This window comes from Bison bison, unplaced genomic scaffold (assembly GCF_000754665.1).
Source record: "Bison bison bison isolate TAMUID 2011002044 unplaced genomic scaffold, Bison_UMD1.0 scf7180017864483, whole genome shotgun sequence".
NCBI lineage: Eukaryota > Metazoa > Chordata > Mammalia > Artiodactyla > Bovidae > Bison > Bison bison.
In genome coordinates, this window is record NW_011495043.1 from 3,184,686 (window position 1) to 3,202,677 (window position 17,992).

A 17,992-nucleotide genomic window follows, 5' to 3' on the forward strand; every position below is an offset into this window, starting at 1 on the left:
CTGGGAGGGGATTGGGGGGCGAAGAGGAGAAGGGGACGGACAGAGGATGAGATGGCTGGATGGCATCACTGACTTGATGGACATGAGTCTCAGTGAACTCCGGGAGTTGGTGATGGACAAGGGAGGCCTGGCGTGCTGCGATTCATGGGGTTGCAAACAGTCGGATACGACTGAGCGACTGATCTGATCTGATCCATTTATTTTTGTGTGGTTTGTTGCTCTCAAAATAAGAGTGGAGACATTACATGTTTTTAGCCTCTGTGACTGTAAAAAGTGCAAAAAGCTCTTTTGAAAATATAATTGAATATAATTCTTAACACCTTTTTCTTGATCATTTATCTCACCTCCAGAAATCTCCTCACATAAGTCAGCACTTTTTCACCATCTCTTCCTCCAAGAGAAGGTCTCTACAGCCATAGTGCAACTTAAACTTGTCGACTGAGCCCACTCTCTACTACTTAATTGTTGATTAAGTGTGAAATTCTCACTGTTTTGAGGATACGCTATTTTTGGACTCAAATCTTAGGCCTTCAAAGTTTTTTTCTTTGGAAGATTACTTTTTCTCATTCCTTAGTCCATTTTAGTAAGTGCCTAGAAATATGTATTCATCAGGGTTTTTTCTTTTTTTAATATATTTTATGATTACTTTGACCTTGGGGCCTTGTAGACCAGGGGAGGGACTGGACTGCGCCCCCCGCCCAGGGTTGTCTAGTTATTAAAGCAAACAACTTGCTGAGAGCGCGTCTTCAATATGCAAACCAATCAGTCCTGAGTCCTTCTCTACTTGCTCTCTTTGGTCAGGCTCTTGCAGTCTAGGTCTGAGACAACTAGGGACCATCCCTATAGACCTCAGCAAACTGAAATCTTTCAAACTATCCAATCCTAAGCTTGCTCAGCTTGCCTATGCTGCGAGGTCCTTTCCTTTCTTCAAAAATCACAAAAAAGGCTCTAGCCCTTGCTCTGCTTTCTCCCAGCTCCTTCTGCCTCCTAAATGACCCTGGTGCTTCCCTGTGTGGTCCATGGTCCTTCCTATAGGGAACTAGCAGTAACAAACTATCTCTTTTAACGGCAATTGTCTCCTGATGTGGTGATCTCATTTCACTTGAATAAAAACAAAACCTTGAGTACGTGTTAAAAGGGAATAAGAAGCTATCTATGGTAACATTGTTTGTTAATCGGCTATACCACAATACAAAATAAAAATATCTTTTAAAGAAGAAGAATCACTGAACTTTACATATCAAAAGCTTAAGAAAGCTGGAAGGTCAGGATGCTGCTGCTGCAGCTGTTAGTCAATAAATCATGCCCAACTCTGCAATCTGATGGACTGTAGCCAGCCAGGCTCCTTCGTCCATGGGATTCTCCAGGAAAGAACAGTGGAGTGGGTTGCCATTTTGGAAGGTCAGAATACCATATACATAAGGCTGAAATTCCTAAGATGTATTTGAAAATAATACTGCACCTCTGGAATAATGCATGGCATACAGGTTTAATCTGTGAGATCACAGACTAGTCCAGACAAGCAGCTGCAATTATTACCTTGTTTTCCAGGGTGTGCTCTACACCAAATACCAATAAAATAGCTTCATTAACTTCAGAGAAGTCCACAGTTTTGAGAGTCTTTCCAAATGTAAAAAAAAAAAAAAAAAGAGAGAGAGAGAGAGAGATGCAGCCAATCAAAAAGTGTCTGCCTTGGAAGTAGTATGCTTCATAATTAAGTGTAAGAACTAGAAATTCTGGACTGATGACATAAAGAGATGGTAATGATTACAAGAGGTATGAAATACGAGTCATATGCTCCAAAACAGGGCTGACCAGAACATTTGCAAATTAAGACAAAAGTTTATGTCACTCTTATGTTACCAAAAATCCACTCTGCTGTTAGAGACATGAGACCTGTGCCATGGAGTACCTGTGTTTTCTTGGTCAGCTTACCACACCACACCTCCCTGCATTTACACCATAGGGTTTCTAAAAGCCTTTAATCCTATTCAAACAATAGACTGATTAGGCAAATGGCTTGCAGCCAAATCAAGTTTTAGTACTTCTTATCAGAACTTGGCTCTCTGTACCTCTAATCTGAGCAACTTTTACCGTACCTGGGCTAACTGAGGCTAATTAAGAATGGTAACACATTCAAAAGAAGGAAAGGCAACAGGCACAACATTACCAGGTAAATTTTGTTCATGTCAGTTACACAGATATGCTGTTATGTTGAAATTCCTGTCTGGGCATTTGTGAAAGCACAGTCCAGACCGGGGAACCCAAAGGTGTTTCAGGGCTTACGAAATAAGGAAGATTTGAAGATGTAAAATGGGATAGTAGGCTTTGCTTGGAATTCAGCACAAAACTGAGCCAGAATAAGGCTGAAGATGGCAAGACTGTACAAGTCAGATGTAATAAAAGAGTTTATTTCAATCCTTTTAAATGAATTATTAAGTAACTGACCCACAATAAGCCCTATGAAAGTCACTGTAGGACTAAGAGACTACATATAACAGAGACTAATTCCTCAAAGAACTGCTTCTTCATATTTAGAAAAAACTTGAACATTAATAATCCTTGACCGATAGACACTCTGAAGGTCAAGAAAACTCTTGCTCATGAAGAGTTGGAGCATTATCAAAGAAATCAAGAAGAGACCACTAGTTACAGCAATTGGCAATATGCGAGAGAGAACAAGAAAGACAAGATCAACATTTTATTTTCAGACGGGAATCAAAAAACTAGAAATTGAATCTAAGTATGGCTCAAAAGTGAATCTAAGTATGGTTTATATAACTTATAAGGTCTTCCAAGCATGAATTTTATGCTCTAATAAATCATATTTACATGAATTTCAGAGTACATTGTTTCTGATTTGTTCTCTGGCCCAAAGGAGTATTACTCAGATTTTTATAAAGAAATTTTGATACTAAAAACTGAAAAGCAGTAGAATAGGCTCCCTGCCTACTCTAATGCCACTGTGGCATAAGTATTATTTGAACTAAAGGCACTTGAAAAACAAGGGCAAGATGGGTACTCCAACCTCCCCTTCTTCTCCCTTAAATCAGGAGATAAAACTCCCATGTGAAAGATGTCCTCCCCATAAGGAAGGAAGGAACTGCGCTCATCACCAGAGAGGATCAAACTGAGAGAATTCTGCAGAAGCAGATCTTGTTAAAATAGCTCTTATCTTCCTTTAGCATCCCACAGAGTTTGGTTATTCTTCCACAGCTGCCTTTGTTCAACCTAGTATAAAAGCGTTTATATTTTTGTACTTTTGGGGGTTCTTCCTTTCCTTATGAGGGCTCTGGTGTCACATAAAGCTTCCCTGATAGCTGAGTTGGTAAAGAATTCGCCTGCAATGCTGGAGACCCCAGTTCAATTCCTAGGTTGGGAAGATCTGCTGGAGAAGGGATAGGCTACCCACTCCAGTATTCTGGCCTGCAGAATGCCATGGACTACATAGCCCAAGGGGTCACAAAGAGTTGGACGTGACTGAGCAACTTTCACTTTCAAATAAATTTCTGCTATTAATCTTACATTAATTTAATTCTCTGGACCAGCTGAACATTCTAAGAAGGTAGAGATAAAATTTTGCCTTCCCTATGAAAGCAAATCACTGCAATGAATGCATGCAGACTAAATTATACTAGATCTAAATGGACAAGCTTAAAAAAAAAAAAAAAGATTTAGCCTGGACCAGCCATTCAGCCTACTTGGAAAATTCTACAGTTGCTAATAAGCTTATAATAAGTAGTGAGCCAAATACTCATTCATCTATAATACACGTTAAAAGGAAGATCAGATACTGCATCCTAATTTAGTATATACACTTATTAAACTCTCTCTTTAAAATCTTATCAAAGACTTCAATATTTCAGTATATTTCAGTAATGTGTTGAGCAGCAGTCTCAAAGCAGGTATGAAGTAAAAGAAAGGAATTGCCTAACACAAAATTGTGTAAAATTGCATCTGTACTTTAAAGCTGCATTCATTTGATTTAATAAGGATTTATAAGGCCTGTATCCATGAGTCACTATGGTTCTCAATTTGAAGAGTTTAGCTTAAAACGCTTGGCTACATTTACAGAAAACATTTGGGTAATTCCTGCCTGTTATGCTTGCTGGAGCTTTCAAGTACAGCGACCTGACACAATTTCTTTACACCTTTCCCACTTCTAGAGCAGCAACAAAAGTCTAACCAGTAACACAGCACACCTTAAGTTAGTCCTGTCGAGTGGCCGGCTCCACCTACTATTTTGCAATCAAGGAATACCTCCCCCTTTGAGAATTAAATATGATTCAACTTTGTTGCTACACAAAGCAAATATGTTTAGCCATGGGGAACTATTTGGAGTGACCTTCACTTTGCCTCCATTACATCATGACTACTTAATTCAAATGGTATGAGCCAGGATTCACTAGTAGCTCAAATATTCAAACCAAACTTTGGTTTGTTAATGATAGAGCTCCCTAAACCTTAAGTTAAAGCCACATTATTTTTTGCTCTTAGTTTCCTTATATACTGAAAACCTTATTTAAAAGATGAACCTTATAATTTCCAATCATCTCATAAGTTTACCTCTAATCTTGTTCATTGCTGGTGTGTACTTGCTGGATAGAATCCCTTTTGGAGATTCTGAAAGGTTTGCTCTCCTTCCTGGAAAGGGTCAAGCTTTGGATTTAAGCAAAACTGCAAGAAAATTCCACCTAGGCCGATATGTACCAGAGTCTGGTAGAGACTGAATACGTTCCCCTCCTAGTAAAATAGGTCTGGTTAAGCAGGATGAAAAAGAGGAAGAAAACTCTAACTCATGCTTCTGCTTTCCCAAGTCTCCAAATATAAACATTTTTCCTTGAAGCTTAAAAAAACAACTGTGCCATAGAAAAAATCTTTTATTTACCCGCAGAAGGACCCAATCACAATTTAATTGCTAAACACCACACTATTTTACATGAAGAATAAAGCAAACTCAAATATTCTCCTAGGCAGAGATTTAAAATCATCTTCATGGAAATTCACGGCTACACTGAAGATTTTGGTAGAATGATTATCACATGGTAAGGCAACCTTTAGAATCCATGACTTTGTCAAGGAGAAATACTCTTATCATAAGTGCTTTGTGAAAAAGCAGGAAGTGTTTCGAAAGGAAGCCTCTGGCTTCAAAAGATGACTTTTCAAAACTTTTCAAACGAACATTTGGTTTTCTGTAACCAAAAAAAAAAAAACAAGCTGAGCCCAAAGGCTGACTATTCCCCCTTTCTTAGAGGTGACATACATCACTTTATTTTCCTATCAGAGGTAGAGAAGCCTAGTCTTAAATAAATAAGTATATATGTGATATTTCTTCAATATCATCTCATATGTAATAAGCTGTTGATGAAAAGAGCAGTACCCAGCAGACAGACCTGGGTCCTTGACTCTTCACCAGTTGGGTGACCACACCTTTTACAGGCTTCAGTCATACAAGTGGAGGATGAAGGATGGTCTCTTTAACCCTGAACATGCCCCCATCTCGAAGGCAGACTGAGCTTAACACTCACAATGACTGAACAAGGTAATTCCTGGTACCACTTCCATATTTCAACTTTCCCAAAGTTAATGGCTTATTAAATGCACACATCCAACCCACCACACCAGCCAGAGTTCAAGTTTTCATACAGTAGAGTAAGGAGAATCTGTACGCTCCTCAAACTGCTCCAAAATGACAATGGAAAGCAAATGCCAGGAAATAATATTATATATTGGGTGTGGAGAGGCAGGAGTGGGGCTAGGTGTTGGTTCAGGGGGAGAAGAGGAGCATAAGGTTTCAAGAGAAGTTTTCCCAAATCTTTGCCTGAGTGGCCTGCCCTAGGAATGCGAGGATGGCTACAAAGAATGGGGTTTCACTCCCAAGGAAGGGTCTCAGACTCAAGGTGGATGATGAAAACCCTTCTGAAAAGAAACCCTGGTTTCTAGTCTCGGGGGTGTCCCTAACTAGGAGTGTAACTTTGGGTAAGTCGTTCAACCACTCTGAACCTCTGTTCTTATCTGTAAAATGTTAAAGCGAATGAGAGGAGCCAGCCCCTTCCCCTCCCTCTTCCTCGTCAAGATTCAGAATTAAAACTCGGGAAAAGCCTCCGTGGCTTTCTCACCTCTGGTCAGGTGAGAGCTCCAAAGAAGAGGGCCTCCTATCTCTTAAAAACACCAGAGCTTTTCAAAGCCCGAGCTGAGGCGTCCAACCAGGGTTATTTTCTCTACGCATTTATTTATCTTGTTCTGCTTTTAAATTCTTCGACTACCAAAGCCTGTTCCACTGTGCTGATTCCCCCTGGAGTCCAGCATCCCCTTCCATCTTTCCAGGTGGTTTAGTCCCTTACTTTCAAACTTACTCGGGCAGGCAAGTTCTGGCAGAGGACAGAGAAAGAAGCAAGGAGACCGAGGGCAGCCGAGCGCCGCCCCCGCCCCGCCAGGCTTCCGACGGCGGGGAAACCCCGCGGGCGCCCCCTGCCCGGAGGCCGCCGTCCGCCCGCCTCGGGGTCACCGCACGTCCCGGCTCCCGCCATCCTCTTACCCGCGATGTCCCATAGCTGCAGGCGCACCAGCGTCCTGCTGTCCCAGTTGAGGACCTTGAGGGCGAAGTCCACCCCGATGGTGGCCCGGTAGTGCTGGGAGAAGAGCTGGTGGACGTAGCGCTTTGATGATGCTGGTCTTGCCCACGCCGAGTTCGCCGATGACCAGCACCTTGAAGAGGTGCTCACTGGTCTCCGGCGGCGCCGCGGCGGCGGCCGCCCCCGGCCCGGGTCCCCAGCTCCGCCGCCCGCCATGAGCGCCCCCGACCCCGCACCGCCGGCCGGCCGCTCTCGGCGAGCTCCGGGGCCCCGCCCGGCCGCGCCCTCCTTGCGGCGCCCCGGGAGCCCCGCCGGCCGTCGAAACTTCTCCGAGACCGGTCGCCCTTCCCGCCGCGCTGCCGCACCGCCTGACGGGTCACAGGACCCGGAACACGCCGCCGCTGGCAGCCCGCGCGGGGCGGGGAAAGGCCACGGGGGGGACTGGCCTGGCGGGGGAGGCCCCGGCGAGAGGCCGCAGCTCGCCGCCGCCTGCGCTTTGCGCGGGCCGGGCCAGAACTCGCGGCACTTCCTTTCCCCGCAGTCCCCCCTCCTCGCGGCGGCGCCGAGCTCGGCCGCCCCCTGGTGGCCGCGGAGGGTAGCTGAGCGCCGACGGCGAGGGGGACCAGGCGAGTCAAGGTCAGACCACCCAGCCAGGTGGTGAAAGCCCTTAGAACTTGCGGAGGGGCGAGAAGGGGTCGTCCAGGAGGGACCCCAGCCTGGAAGGCGCGGGTCTGGGAGTCGATCTCCTTCCCTGGCTCTGCCCCGAGGGAGTTTAGCACGTGGAGATCCTTGCCTTTGATTAATCGCCAGTGGTCCACTTTAGAAGTGAAAAAGAGTGGACGGATGACTCTGAACTTGACAAAGGACTGAAAACGCTTTTGTTTCGATGACTCTGAGGGAAAAGACACATGGCCACGAAAACGATCTTATTTTAATTCCCCAACAAACCATGAATGTCTTAATTTTAAGTGTTTCCGTGGTAGAGACTGAGATAGATGCTAGGAATTGATTGAAAAACAGTATTGAGGGTTTTTATTTAAAAGAAGAAAGATAGAAGGCCTTACCTTGCCTGCTGTGTTTGTAAAGTCGAGGGTTGTTCTTCCCCCCACCCCATAATATTTAGAAACACCTGGGGCTGAAATCTTCTGGTAGTTTCCTTAAGTAAACTAAAGCCTGCCTGCCACTCGGCCTATCCTCTGACAATCACTGAAAAATGTTTTCCGGAAGTGGAGGCGGTTTAAAATTGACTTCTAAGTCAAGGTGGAATAAAATCTTTAATAGAATAGCTACTGAAAAATCATGGCTATGTCTCTCAAGATGTTTTACGGCCAGCTGGCTTGCGGCTTTTATGTTCACTCAACTGAGAGCCCTTTCAAAATTTCAATTTTCAAAGCCCTTTCAGCTTGAGGAAAGAGAAATTCCCCCTTATTGCCTTAGTACAGTATATTGTTTCATACTTACAGATTGCCATAGATTTTTATGAGTTTCTTTTTTCTTTCACCTTCCTATGTTTCCACTGGCATTAAAAATAGAATTGTGGTGCTAAAAAAAAAAAAAGCCCATGTAAATGATTTAAAATTTGAAGTGGTCCCAGCTAAAGGAAGAATAATGACTTGGATCTGGTGGTTCTCGATCTTAAGTGAACAGGGTTTGTTAAAACAGATTACACACGGCCCATCTCCAAAGAGGTTCTGAGTCTTGTGACTGAATAAATAAAACTCTGTTTTAAACAAACATTTCCATTTACTGCCTAGAGGGATGGCCTCTTTAGAAAGTCACCCTGTAATACCCTCTCACATTTACTCACATTTGGTATGTACTACACTCCCCATCTGGAATACATTCCAAACCTTTACCCCACCCCAGGCTCTTCCAAAGGTTTATCCAAGTGGCGCTAGTGGTAAAGAACCTGCCTGCCAATGCAGGAGACATGAGATGTAGGTTTAATCCCTATGTCCGGAAGATCCCCTGGACGAGGGCATGGCAGCCCACTCCAGTATTCTTGCCTGGAGAATCTCCATAGACAAAGGAGCCTGGTGAGTTACAGTCCATAGGGTTGTGAAGAGTCAGACATGCCTCAAGCAACTTAGCACGCAGGCTCTCCCAAGTAAACTCTGTCTCAACATTCAAGGGCCAGATCAAGGTATTACCTGCTATCTTCATTCCAAATTTCCTTGGCAGGTTAATGAATTCACTTATTTATTAAAAAGCTTCTGATGGTGCCAAGCAATGTTCTAGATATTCCAAGTACACTGGTTTGAGCAGAACAGAGAAAATTCTTTTTCTCAAGGACTTTATGCAATACTGGAAACAAGACAGATAATTAAAAAGCAAATAAGTAAAATAATTCAGATAGTTATACATTTTATGAATAAAATAGGAAAATGCCATTTAGCAAGTAATCATTGGATGAACAACAAAAACTACACTAATTAGCTGGCCTACTCTAAAGGAAATATGAAAGTAGGTGCCAAGTTGCATTTGTCTACCATGGGGATAACCGATGGACCCAGGGCTGTTTACTGAAAAGACCATCCTTTTCTCATTCCTCCGCAGTGCCGCCCTAGTCTTAATTCCAATGGTCATGTAACACTGGGCTTGTTTCTGCACTCTCGTCTCTTCCATTAGTCTACGCCTGTGCTTACACCAATTACTTGCCTTAGTCGTTGTTGCTTAGTCGCTAAATCATGTCCACCTCTTCTGGGACCCCATGGACTACAGCCCACCAGGCTCCTCTGTCCATGGAATCCTCCAGGCAAGAATAATGGAGTGGGTTGCTGTTTCCTTCTCCAGGGGATCTTCCAGACCCAGGGATCGAAGCCAGGTCTCCTGCACTGCAGGTGAATTCTTTACTGCTGAGCCACCATGGAAGCCCTCACCTGCCTTAGTTATACTGTGATTCTTCTTCAGGTTTTTTGTTATAGCCCTGCTTGTTCCTTTGCATTTCCATATACAGCTTAGAATCAGCATCTCATTGTTCACAAACATGCCTGCTGGGACTTGCATTGGAATTACATTGAGTCCCTAAATCAATGTGAGGAGAACTAAAAACTAAGTCTTCAAAAATATTTACATGGTATATCTATCATTTATGTAGGTCTTAATATCTTTCAGTCATATGAAGAGGTCTTGAATTGTGTGTTCAGTTCAATTCAGTCGCTCAGTCGTGTCCGACTCTTTGCGACCCCACGAATCGCAGCACGCCAGGCCTCCCTGTCCATCACCAACTCCCGGAGTTCACTCAGACTCACGTCCATTGAGTCAGTGATGCCATCCAGCCATCTCATCCTCTGTCATCCCCTTCTCCTCCTGCCCCCAATCTCTCCCAGTATCAGAGTCTTTTCCAATGAGTCAACTCTTCTCATGAGGTGGCTAAAGTACTGGAGTTTCAGCTTCAGCATCATTCCCTCCAAAGAAATCCCAAGGCCGATCTGCTTCGGAATGGACTGCTTGGATCTCCTTGCAGTCCAGGGGACTCTCAAGAGTCTTCTCCAACACCACAGTTCAAAAGCATCAATTCTTCGGCGCTCAGCTTTCTTCACAGTCCAACTCTCACATCCATACATGACCACCGGAAAAACCATAGCCTTGACTAGATGGACCTTTGTTGGCAAAGTAATGTCTCTGCTTTTCAATATGCTATCTAGGTTGGTCATAACTTGTGCGTAGCTGGCTTATAAAAATAAAGTTGATTTGTGTAGAATGAATTTAGGTTCAAAGACCCTGATAATTCTAAAATTTTATAGAATTGCATTTTCTATGTATAGAGACATATTTTTTATTACTTTTCAATCATACGTATTGTTTTTCATATTTTATTTCACTGACTAGGGCTGCCAATAAAATTTTGAATAAAAATGGAGGCGTAGGAAAACCCAGTTTTTGAGAGGAGGTTTTCAACATATCTGTATTAAGTTTTCTAATAAACTTTTTATTTTAGAATAGCATTAGAGTCACAGAAAAATTCAAAAATAGTACAGCGAGTTCTTATGTACCTCATACCTGCTTTCCCCTGTTGTTAATATCTTACGTTAATATTGTACATTTGTTACAACTAATGAACTGATATTGATACAATTAACCAAAGTCTATACTTTATTCGGATGTCCTCTGTTTTGACTTAATGCCCTTTTTCTGTTACAGAATCTCATTCTGGATACCACACTATGTGTATTGAACATATCTCCTTAGGTTCTTTTTGGTTCTGATAGTTTCTCAGACTTTTCACATTTCTGATGGCCTTAACAATTTTGAGAAGTACTAGCTAAGTACTTCTATAAAGAAAGCTGAGCACTGAAGAATTGATGTTTTTGAACTGTGGTGTTGAAGAAGACTCTTGAGAGTCCCTTGGACAGCAAGGAGATCCAACCAGTCTATCCTAAAGGAGCTCAGTCCTGGGTGTTCATTGGAAGGACTAATGTTGAAGCTGAAACTCCAATACTTTGGCCACCTGATGCAAAGAGCTGACTCATTTGAAAAGACTCTGATGCTGGGAAAGATTGAAGGCAGGAGGAAAAGGGGATGACAGAGGATGAGATGGTTGGATGGCATCACTGACTCAATGGACGTGAGTTTGAGTAAACTCCAGGAGTTGGTGATGAACAGGGAGGCCTGGCGTGCTGTGGTCCATGGGGTCACAAAAAGTCAGACATGACTGAGCAACTGAACTGAACTGAACTGGCTAAGTACAGTTGACCTTTGAACAAAAGGGGTTTGAAATGTGAGGGCAGAATCACTACATACACTATTTTGAATTCTTCTGCATGTAGATTTGTCTTTTCTCCCATTTATTCATCTATTCAGTTATTTATAATAATATCAGGAATTTATAATACCATAATTCTGGACTTATAGAATGGGCTTCCCTTTAATGGGTGTTAATGGTAAAGAATCCACCTGCCAGTGCAGGAGACATAAAAGACGTGAGTTTGATCCCTGGGTCAGGAAGATCCCCTGGAGGAGGGCATGGTAACCCACTCCAATATTCTTGCTACAGTCCATGGGGTCTCAAAGAGTCAGACACAACTGAGTGACTTGTTTTGACCCATAGATTACTTAAAGTATATTAATTCAGAAATATTTTGGGATTTCCCAACTATTCTGTTACTGATTTCTAGTTTAATCCTATTATAGTCTGAGAACACAACTGAATAATTTCTATCCAATATGGCAGCCACTTGTCGTAAGCAGAAATTTAAATTAAATTAAAAATTTTAAAGTATTTCCTTGGTCAACAGCTGTATTTTAAGTTCTCAGTAGCCATATGTGGTCTAGTGGTGACCATATTGGTTAAAACAACTAAAGAACTTCTATATCATTGCTGAAATTCCTTTCATTTTTTCCCAGCTTTATTGAGATAAAATTGACATTGTGTAAGTTTAAGGTACACACTGTGCTGATTTGATTACGCTTACATACACTGCATGATAATCACCACCATTGCCTTAACTAACATTTCCATCACATCCTGTAATTACCACTTCTTTTTTGTGGTGAGAACATCTGACTTACTCTTAGCAACTTTCAAAAATATAATAATAATTACAGCCATCACATTGTATATTAGATCCCCAGAACTTATCCACCTTAGCTGGGAGTTTGTACCCTTCAATTGACATCTCCCCATTTCCCCCGCCCTCAGCCCCAGTAATCACCATCATATTCAGTTTTTATGAGTCTGGCCTTTCTAGATTCCACATGTAAGTAACACCATGCAGTCTTTCTCTGTCTGACTTATTTCCCTTAGCATAATGCCCACAAGGTTTATCCATGTTATCACAAATTACAGGATTTCCTTCTTCCTCGGGTCTGAATCGTTTGCTGTATGTATACCACATCTTTGTCCATTCATCCATTGATGGACACTTGGGCTGTTTCCAGTCTTGGCTCTTGTGAATAATGCTGCAGTGAATATGGGAATGCAGGTATCTGTGTGTGATATCCTGTATCCCATATGGTAGTTCTATTTCAGACAGCACTGTTATAGAACATGACATAGAAAAATATCTTTATGATTTCAGAATAAGTTAGGATTTTTAAAGCATTCACAAAAACCATCATGGCAAAGGACAATAGGCTAAGTTGGACTACATAAAACTTAAAAAATTTCCCTTTAGGAGACTGAAGGTTAACAGAATAGGGAAATATATGTGCTATGCAATTTTAAAAAAGCTCAGTTTTGAAGCATATAATTAATAAAAATTGTTAAGAAAATACATATGACAAAATAGAAGAATGAGAGAAAAAGACTAAAAAAAAAGATATTTCACAAAAGAGGATTCAAATAGCCCACAAACATATGCAAATATGACTAGCCTCATTAGTCATCAGGGAAATGATAATTTAAACCATAAATCAATGTGAAATCTTTTCACACCTTCTAGATTGACTAAAATTAAAAAGTGCTGACAAACACCAATCACTGGGAAAGATGTGGAGCAATTAGAGCTCACATACACTAAAAATATAAAAAGAGGGTGCTGCTGCTGCTGCTGCTAAGTCGCTTCAGTCGTGTCCGACTCTGTGCGACCCCATAGACGGCAGCCCACCAGGCTCCCCCGTCCCTGGGATTCTCCAGTCAAGAACACTGGAGTGGGTTGCCATTTCCTTCTCCAATGCAGGAAAGTGAAAAGTGAAAGTGAAGTTGCTCAGTCGTGTCCGACTCTTTGCGACCCCATGGACTGCAGCCCATCAGGCTCCTCTGTCCATGGGATTTTCCAGGCAAGAGTACTGGAGTGGGGTGCCATTGCCTTCTCCAAAAAGAGGGAGAGAGATTCCTTAATTTTAAGAAATTGCCTTATATTATGATTATAGAGGTTGGCAAGTCCAAAATGTGTGGGACAGGCTGGTTGGATAGAGACCTGGAAAGACGATGCTGCAGCTTAAACCTGAGGCAGCCTGCTGGTAGAATTCCCTCTTTCTCAGGGGAGGTCAGTCTTAAGGCTTTTAACTATTTAGATGAAGTTCAACTACATTATGGAGGGTGATCTGCTTTACTTGAAATTTACTGATTTAACTGTTAAATTCATCTAAAAAATATCTTCAAAACAACATCCAGATATGTGTGACCAGTATCTGGGTACTGTAGCCTCCGCAAGTTGACTCATAACGTAAACCATCACACCTAGTAATCCCATGTCTATGCTAAAAACAAAAACCAAAGCCAAAAACAAAACTCAACTATTTACAAATGCTCACAAGATCATGTACAATGCATCATCTTTGACTGTAAGAGGGAAAAAAGTAGAAACAAAAAAAAAAAAGGAAAAAATGTGCTATGATTGATATATTTAAATAGTGGGGTAACTCACTGGAGATAAAGTAAATGAATCCTACCTGCATACACAGAGAAATCTATGAAATATTGGTAAAAACAGTTGATTTCAAAGTTATTTTGATGATATGAAGCCTTTTGGGATACAGAAGGCAGTTTGCAGTTACTTTTGGTTTCCCTTGTTTTGTGAGCTTTTCTTTCCTCTCACCTCCTGTTCCCATGCCAGTGTCTCCTTTACTTTCCAAATAAACTACTTACACTTGAAACTATTTTTGAGTGAACTTCTGAAGAAATCAAACTAAAGTCATGTGGCATGCATAATTCAAATGTGAAGTAAAAATATTATGTGTGTAAACATGCTTAATGGAATATAGTATATTTCCAATGGGCTTCCCAGGTGGCACTAGTGGTAAAGAACCCATCTCCCAGTGCAAGGGACCTAAGAGATGTGGGTTCAGTCCCTGGGTGGGGAATAATATCCTTTGGGGGAGTAAATGGCAACCCACTCCAGTACCTTGCCTGGAGAATCCCATGGACAGAGGAACCTACAGTCCATAAGGTTGCAAAGAGTTCAACACGACTAAAGTGACTTAGAACACATAGTTCTGATACAGTCCTTTCAAAACGATCTTGTTTTTTTTTCCTTATAAGTAATAATTTATTGTTTCTTTTCTATGTTCTGTCTTTATTCTGACATCTCCCCTAAACTGTCAAAAAGACCTGTAAAATCTCTCATAAAATAGTATTTCAGGTAAACTATTAGCTCCATGATTTTCCATGAAGATATTCATGCTGGATATTCATCCTTTCCCTAATTTGGACTGAAAGCTTTTAGACTGGCTGCACAACTATTGTTCTGGAATTTTCCTTTGCTGTTATTCTGGAAACTTCCTTCATTTCTTTTATATGTTGGAGCTCTGACATCTTGGACCCCAAGTCTACCTCATCTTAACTGGAGCATGTTTTTTAGTAACTTCTGAGAGAAGGTCCTTTGAAAGTAAATATTTAAGTCCTTACATGCCTGAAAATGTTATTATTCTACTCTGATATTTGATTTAATGGTTGTATAGTTATGATTCTAGATTAGAATTTTTACCCTCTCAATTTTAATTTCAAAGGCATTTGTTCATTGAATTCTTGCTTTCAGCATTGCTTTATCAAATCCAATGCCCTTCTGCTCAACCTTTTTTCTAATGTAAACTGTTTATTTTGTATGGAAAGTTTTAGCCTCCTCTTTATTCTTGATTTTCTGAAATTCCATATCTGCGCCGGTGTGAATATTTTTGTAATCATTGAGCTCTTTCGAGATGGAAATTTGTGTCAATCAGTTCTGGAAATTTTTCTTGTATTATTTCTTTTCTAAATTCTCTGCCTTTATTTCCTTTGTTTTCTCATTGTGAGACTTTTAGTATTTGGCTACTTAAAGTCTTAGACTGAGTCTTTTTTGTTTCTTTTGAATTTTGTATTTTCATCGTGTATTAGTTATTATTGTGACAATAATGCTGCATAACAAACTTCTTTAGAGCTCAGTGTTATACAAAAACAAGTATTCATTTTCTTGCTCACTAGGCTGTAATTGGCTGGGGCTCCATAAGATTTGACTGGAGTCGGCTGGACTTGGCAGATCTTTTTATTTAAAAAAAAAAAAAAAAATTCTGTTATAAAATGGAGCAAAAAGCAAAGAAGAATTTCTTGGAAATAAAAAATATGATTGCAAAAAATAGCAATAGAAAATCACCCAGAAAGAGCCCCCTGAAAAATGAAATATAGTATAAGTGTGAAAAATTAGATTTTATTTTCAGAAAATATGTCTTCCTTCCCCCCTGGAAAGTGGAGGATATTTTCCCACTCCATTGATGTTGGACTTGGACCAACATCAAGAATGTGTGACCTGGAAAAAAAGAGACAAAAAGAATGTGTGCCTGGAAAAAAACACATGCACCCCGATGTCCATAGCAGCACTATTTATAACAGCCAACACATAAAAGCAACCGAAATGTCCATCAACAGATGAATATATATCACATGTGTGTATGCTCAGTTTTGTCTTTGCAACCCATGGACTGTAGCTTGCCAGGTTCCTCTGTTCATGGGATTTTTTAGGCAAGAATACTGGAGTGGGTTGCCGTTTCCTCCTCCAGGGGATTGTCTGAACCCAGGGACGGAACTCATGTCTCTTGCATCTCCTGCATTTTCAGGTGGAGTCTTTACCACTGCATCACCTGGGAGCCCTTATATATATATATACATATACAGTAGAAAATATGCTGCTGTGTATATGCTCAGCTATAAAAAAAACAAAAGGAATGACATTTGCAGCAATGTGGATGCACCTAGAGGTTACTATTACTAAATGAAGTAAGTCAGAAAGAGAAAGACAAATGCCAAATCACTTCTAGGTGGAATCTAAGATACGATACAAGTGAAACAAATTCATTGACATAGTAAAAAAAAAAAAACTTATAGTTACCAAAAGGGAAAGGGGGTGGGGGAAGTATAAATTAGAAGTCTGAGATTAGCAGATACAAACTACAGTATATAAAATAGATAAACAACAAGGTCCTAGTGTATAGCACAGCGAAATATATTCACTATCCTGTCATAAACATAATGGAAAAGCATATGAAAAAGAATACATGCATGTGTCACTGAATATTGCTGTATACCACAAACTAACACAACATTATAAATCAACTATAATGCAATAAAATTTTTTTCATGAGTCAATATTGAATGATGACTAGACCCTATTCATAGACTTGAGTTCACATTTTAGATTTATCCATTGACTAAATTTGTGATCTTTTAAGAAATAAAGACATAGGATTTAGAGAAATTTCTAGTTGTGTCACTTCTTAAGTGGTCTCAAAGATCAAAACATCTCAGTCTATATTCTCTCAGGTTTAAGTGTAGTTAAAAATATATGCCCTGCTTTCTGCACAACGTGATATAAAGATAATATTCATAAACATGCAGTACATTTGATAAATGTATAAAATTTGCTAAAATAGATTTTACTTTAAGAAGCTATTAAATAGCTGGCACTGTGTTCCTTTCTTGTCAGTTTCTTTGCTGTGCGTGTGTAAGCAATTTTTCTGTTTGCAGTTCCATTTAAATTCTCAGTCTCTCATTTTTCTTAAATGTCTACAGTAATATAATATGATTAGAACAAAAGCACAAATTGCCCTTATTATTAGCATAATTTTAAGTAATTGTAAATGTAACAAATATTTTAGGTGTATCAATGAAATTTTTCACTATTTTCCCATAGGTTATATACTGCTATGTAACAATTATAATTTTAATTCCATGTTCCTTTCATATAATTTTCAATGGTTATTGTAGAATATCTTGGCAAAATATAAATGAAATTCTAGCTAGTTTGGACAATTCTCCTTACTGCATTCTGTTTCTATATTGTGCAGGATAATCTAATATTCATGAGATCATAGAGCCAAATGCAATTATAATCTTTTCTCAGTTTGTAGAAGATTTCTGGTACTTTACATTGCAGACTCTTGTGGAGCCCCTACAGTTGTGTGGGGGCAGGAATAAACTTTTAACTATTTCCTCACTGATTTAGTTGACACAGTCTTCCAGGAAAAGCACCATCATCAACTTTATGACTGATCCTTATACTGAATTGAATATCTACTTTGAATCCCCCAAAGGCCACTTTTAAATCAATTTATCTGCTTTTTATTTTCAGTATGATTTTCATGTCTAAACTAGTCATTCCAATTTTTATTCAATTGCCTGGAGATTTTAAAAGGAAATGGAAATGATAGGAGAAAGAATATTTATCAAATGCCTCTTTTCTGGCATTTTGTTAAATATTCTGAACCATTCATTTGAGAAAATATGAATATATAAATCTTGCCTTCTCCTGTCTTCATGGTTTAATAGAGAATTTTACAACAGAAAAGGCACATTTCAACACAGATTATGCCATGTTTTTAAACTCTTTATCTTTTGAAAACATTTTGAAATGTTCCGTTGGTAAAGCATAGAACCCCCCTGAGAATAGCAATTGCTTGTCTAGTTAATGCATGAAGCACTTTGAAGAGACTATTTGTGGATACTAGTTCAAAGTCATTGTAGATAATGTAAGTTCACCTTAATTGAACATTTGCTCTTGACAAAT

At 40.2% G+C, this 17,992-nt stretch overlaps 1 protein-coding gene across 1 annotated transcript in view; it reads right to left on the reverse strand.

Annotated features, from left to right (window-relative positions):
* Positions 1-6,972, reverse strand: part of RAB32 (RAB32, member RAS oncogene family) — a 32,128-nt gene extending 25,156 nt beyond the window's left edge. Inside the window, 3 exon segments of the mRNA XM_010862564.1 lie at positions 6,539-6,662; positions 6,664-6,755; positions 6,758-6,972. Coding sequence (XP_010860866.1) covers positions 6,539-6,662; positions 6,664-6,755; positions 6,758-6,791 — 250 coding nt within the window. The 5' untranslated portion in view covers positions 6,792-6,972.
* Between the last annotated feature and the right edge of the window lie 11,020 nt (positions 6,973-17,992).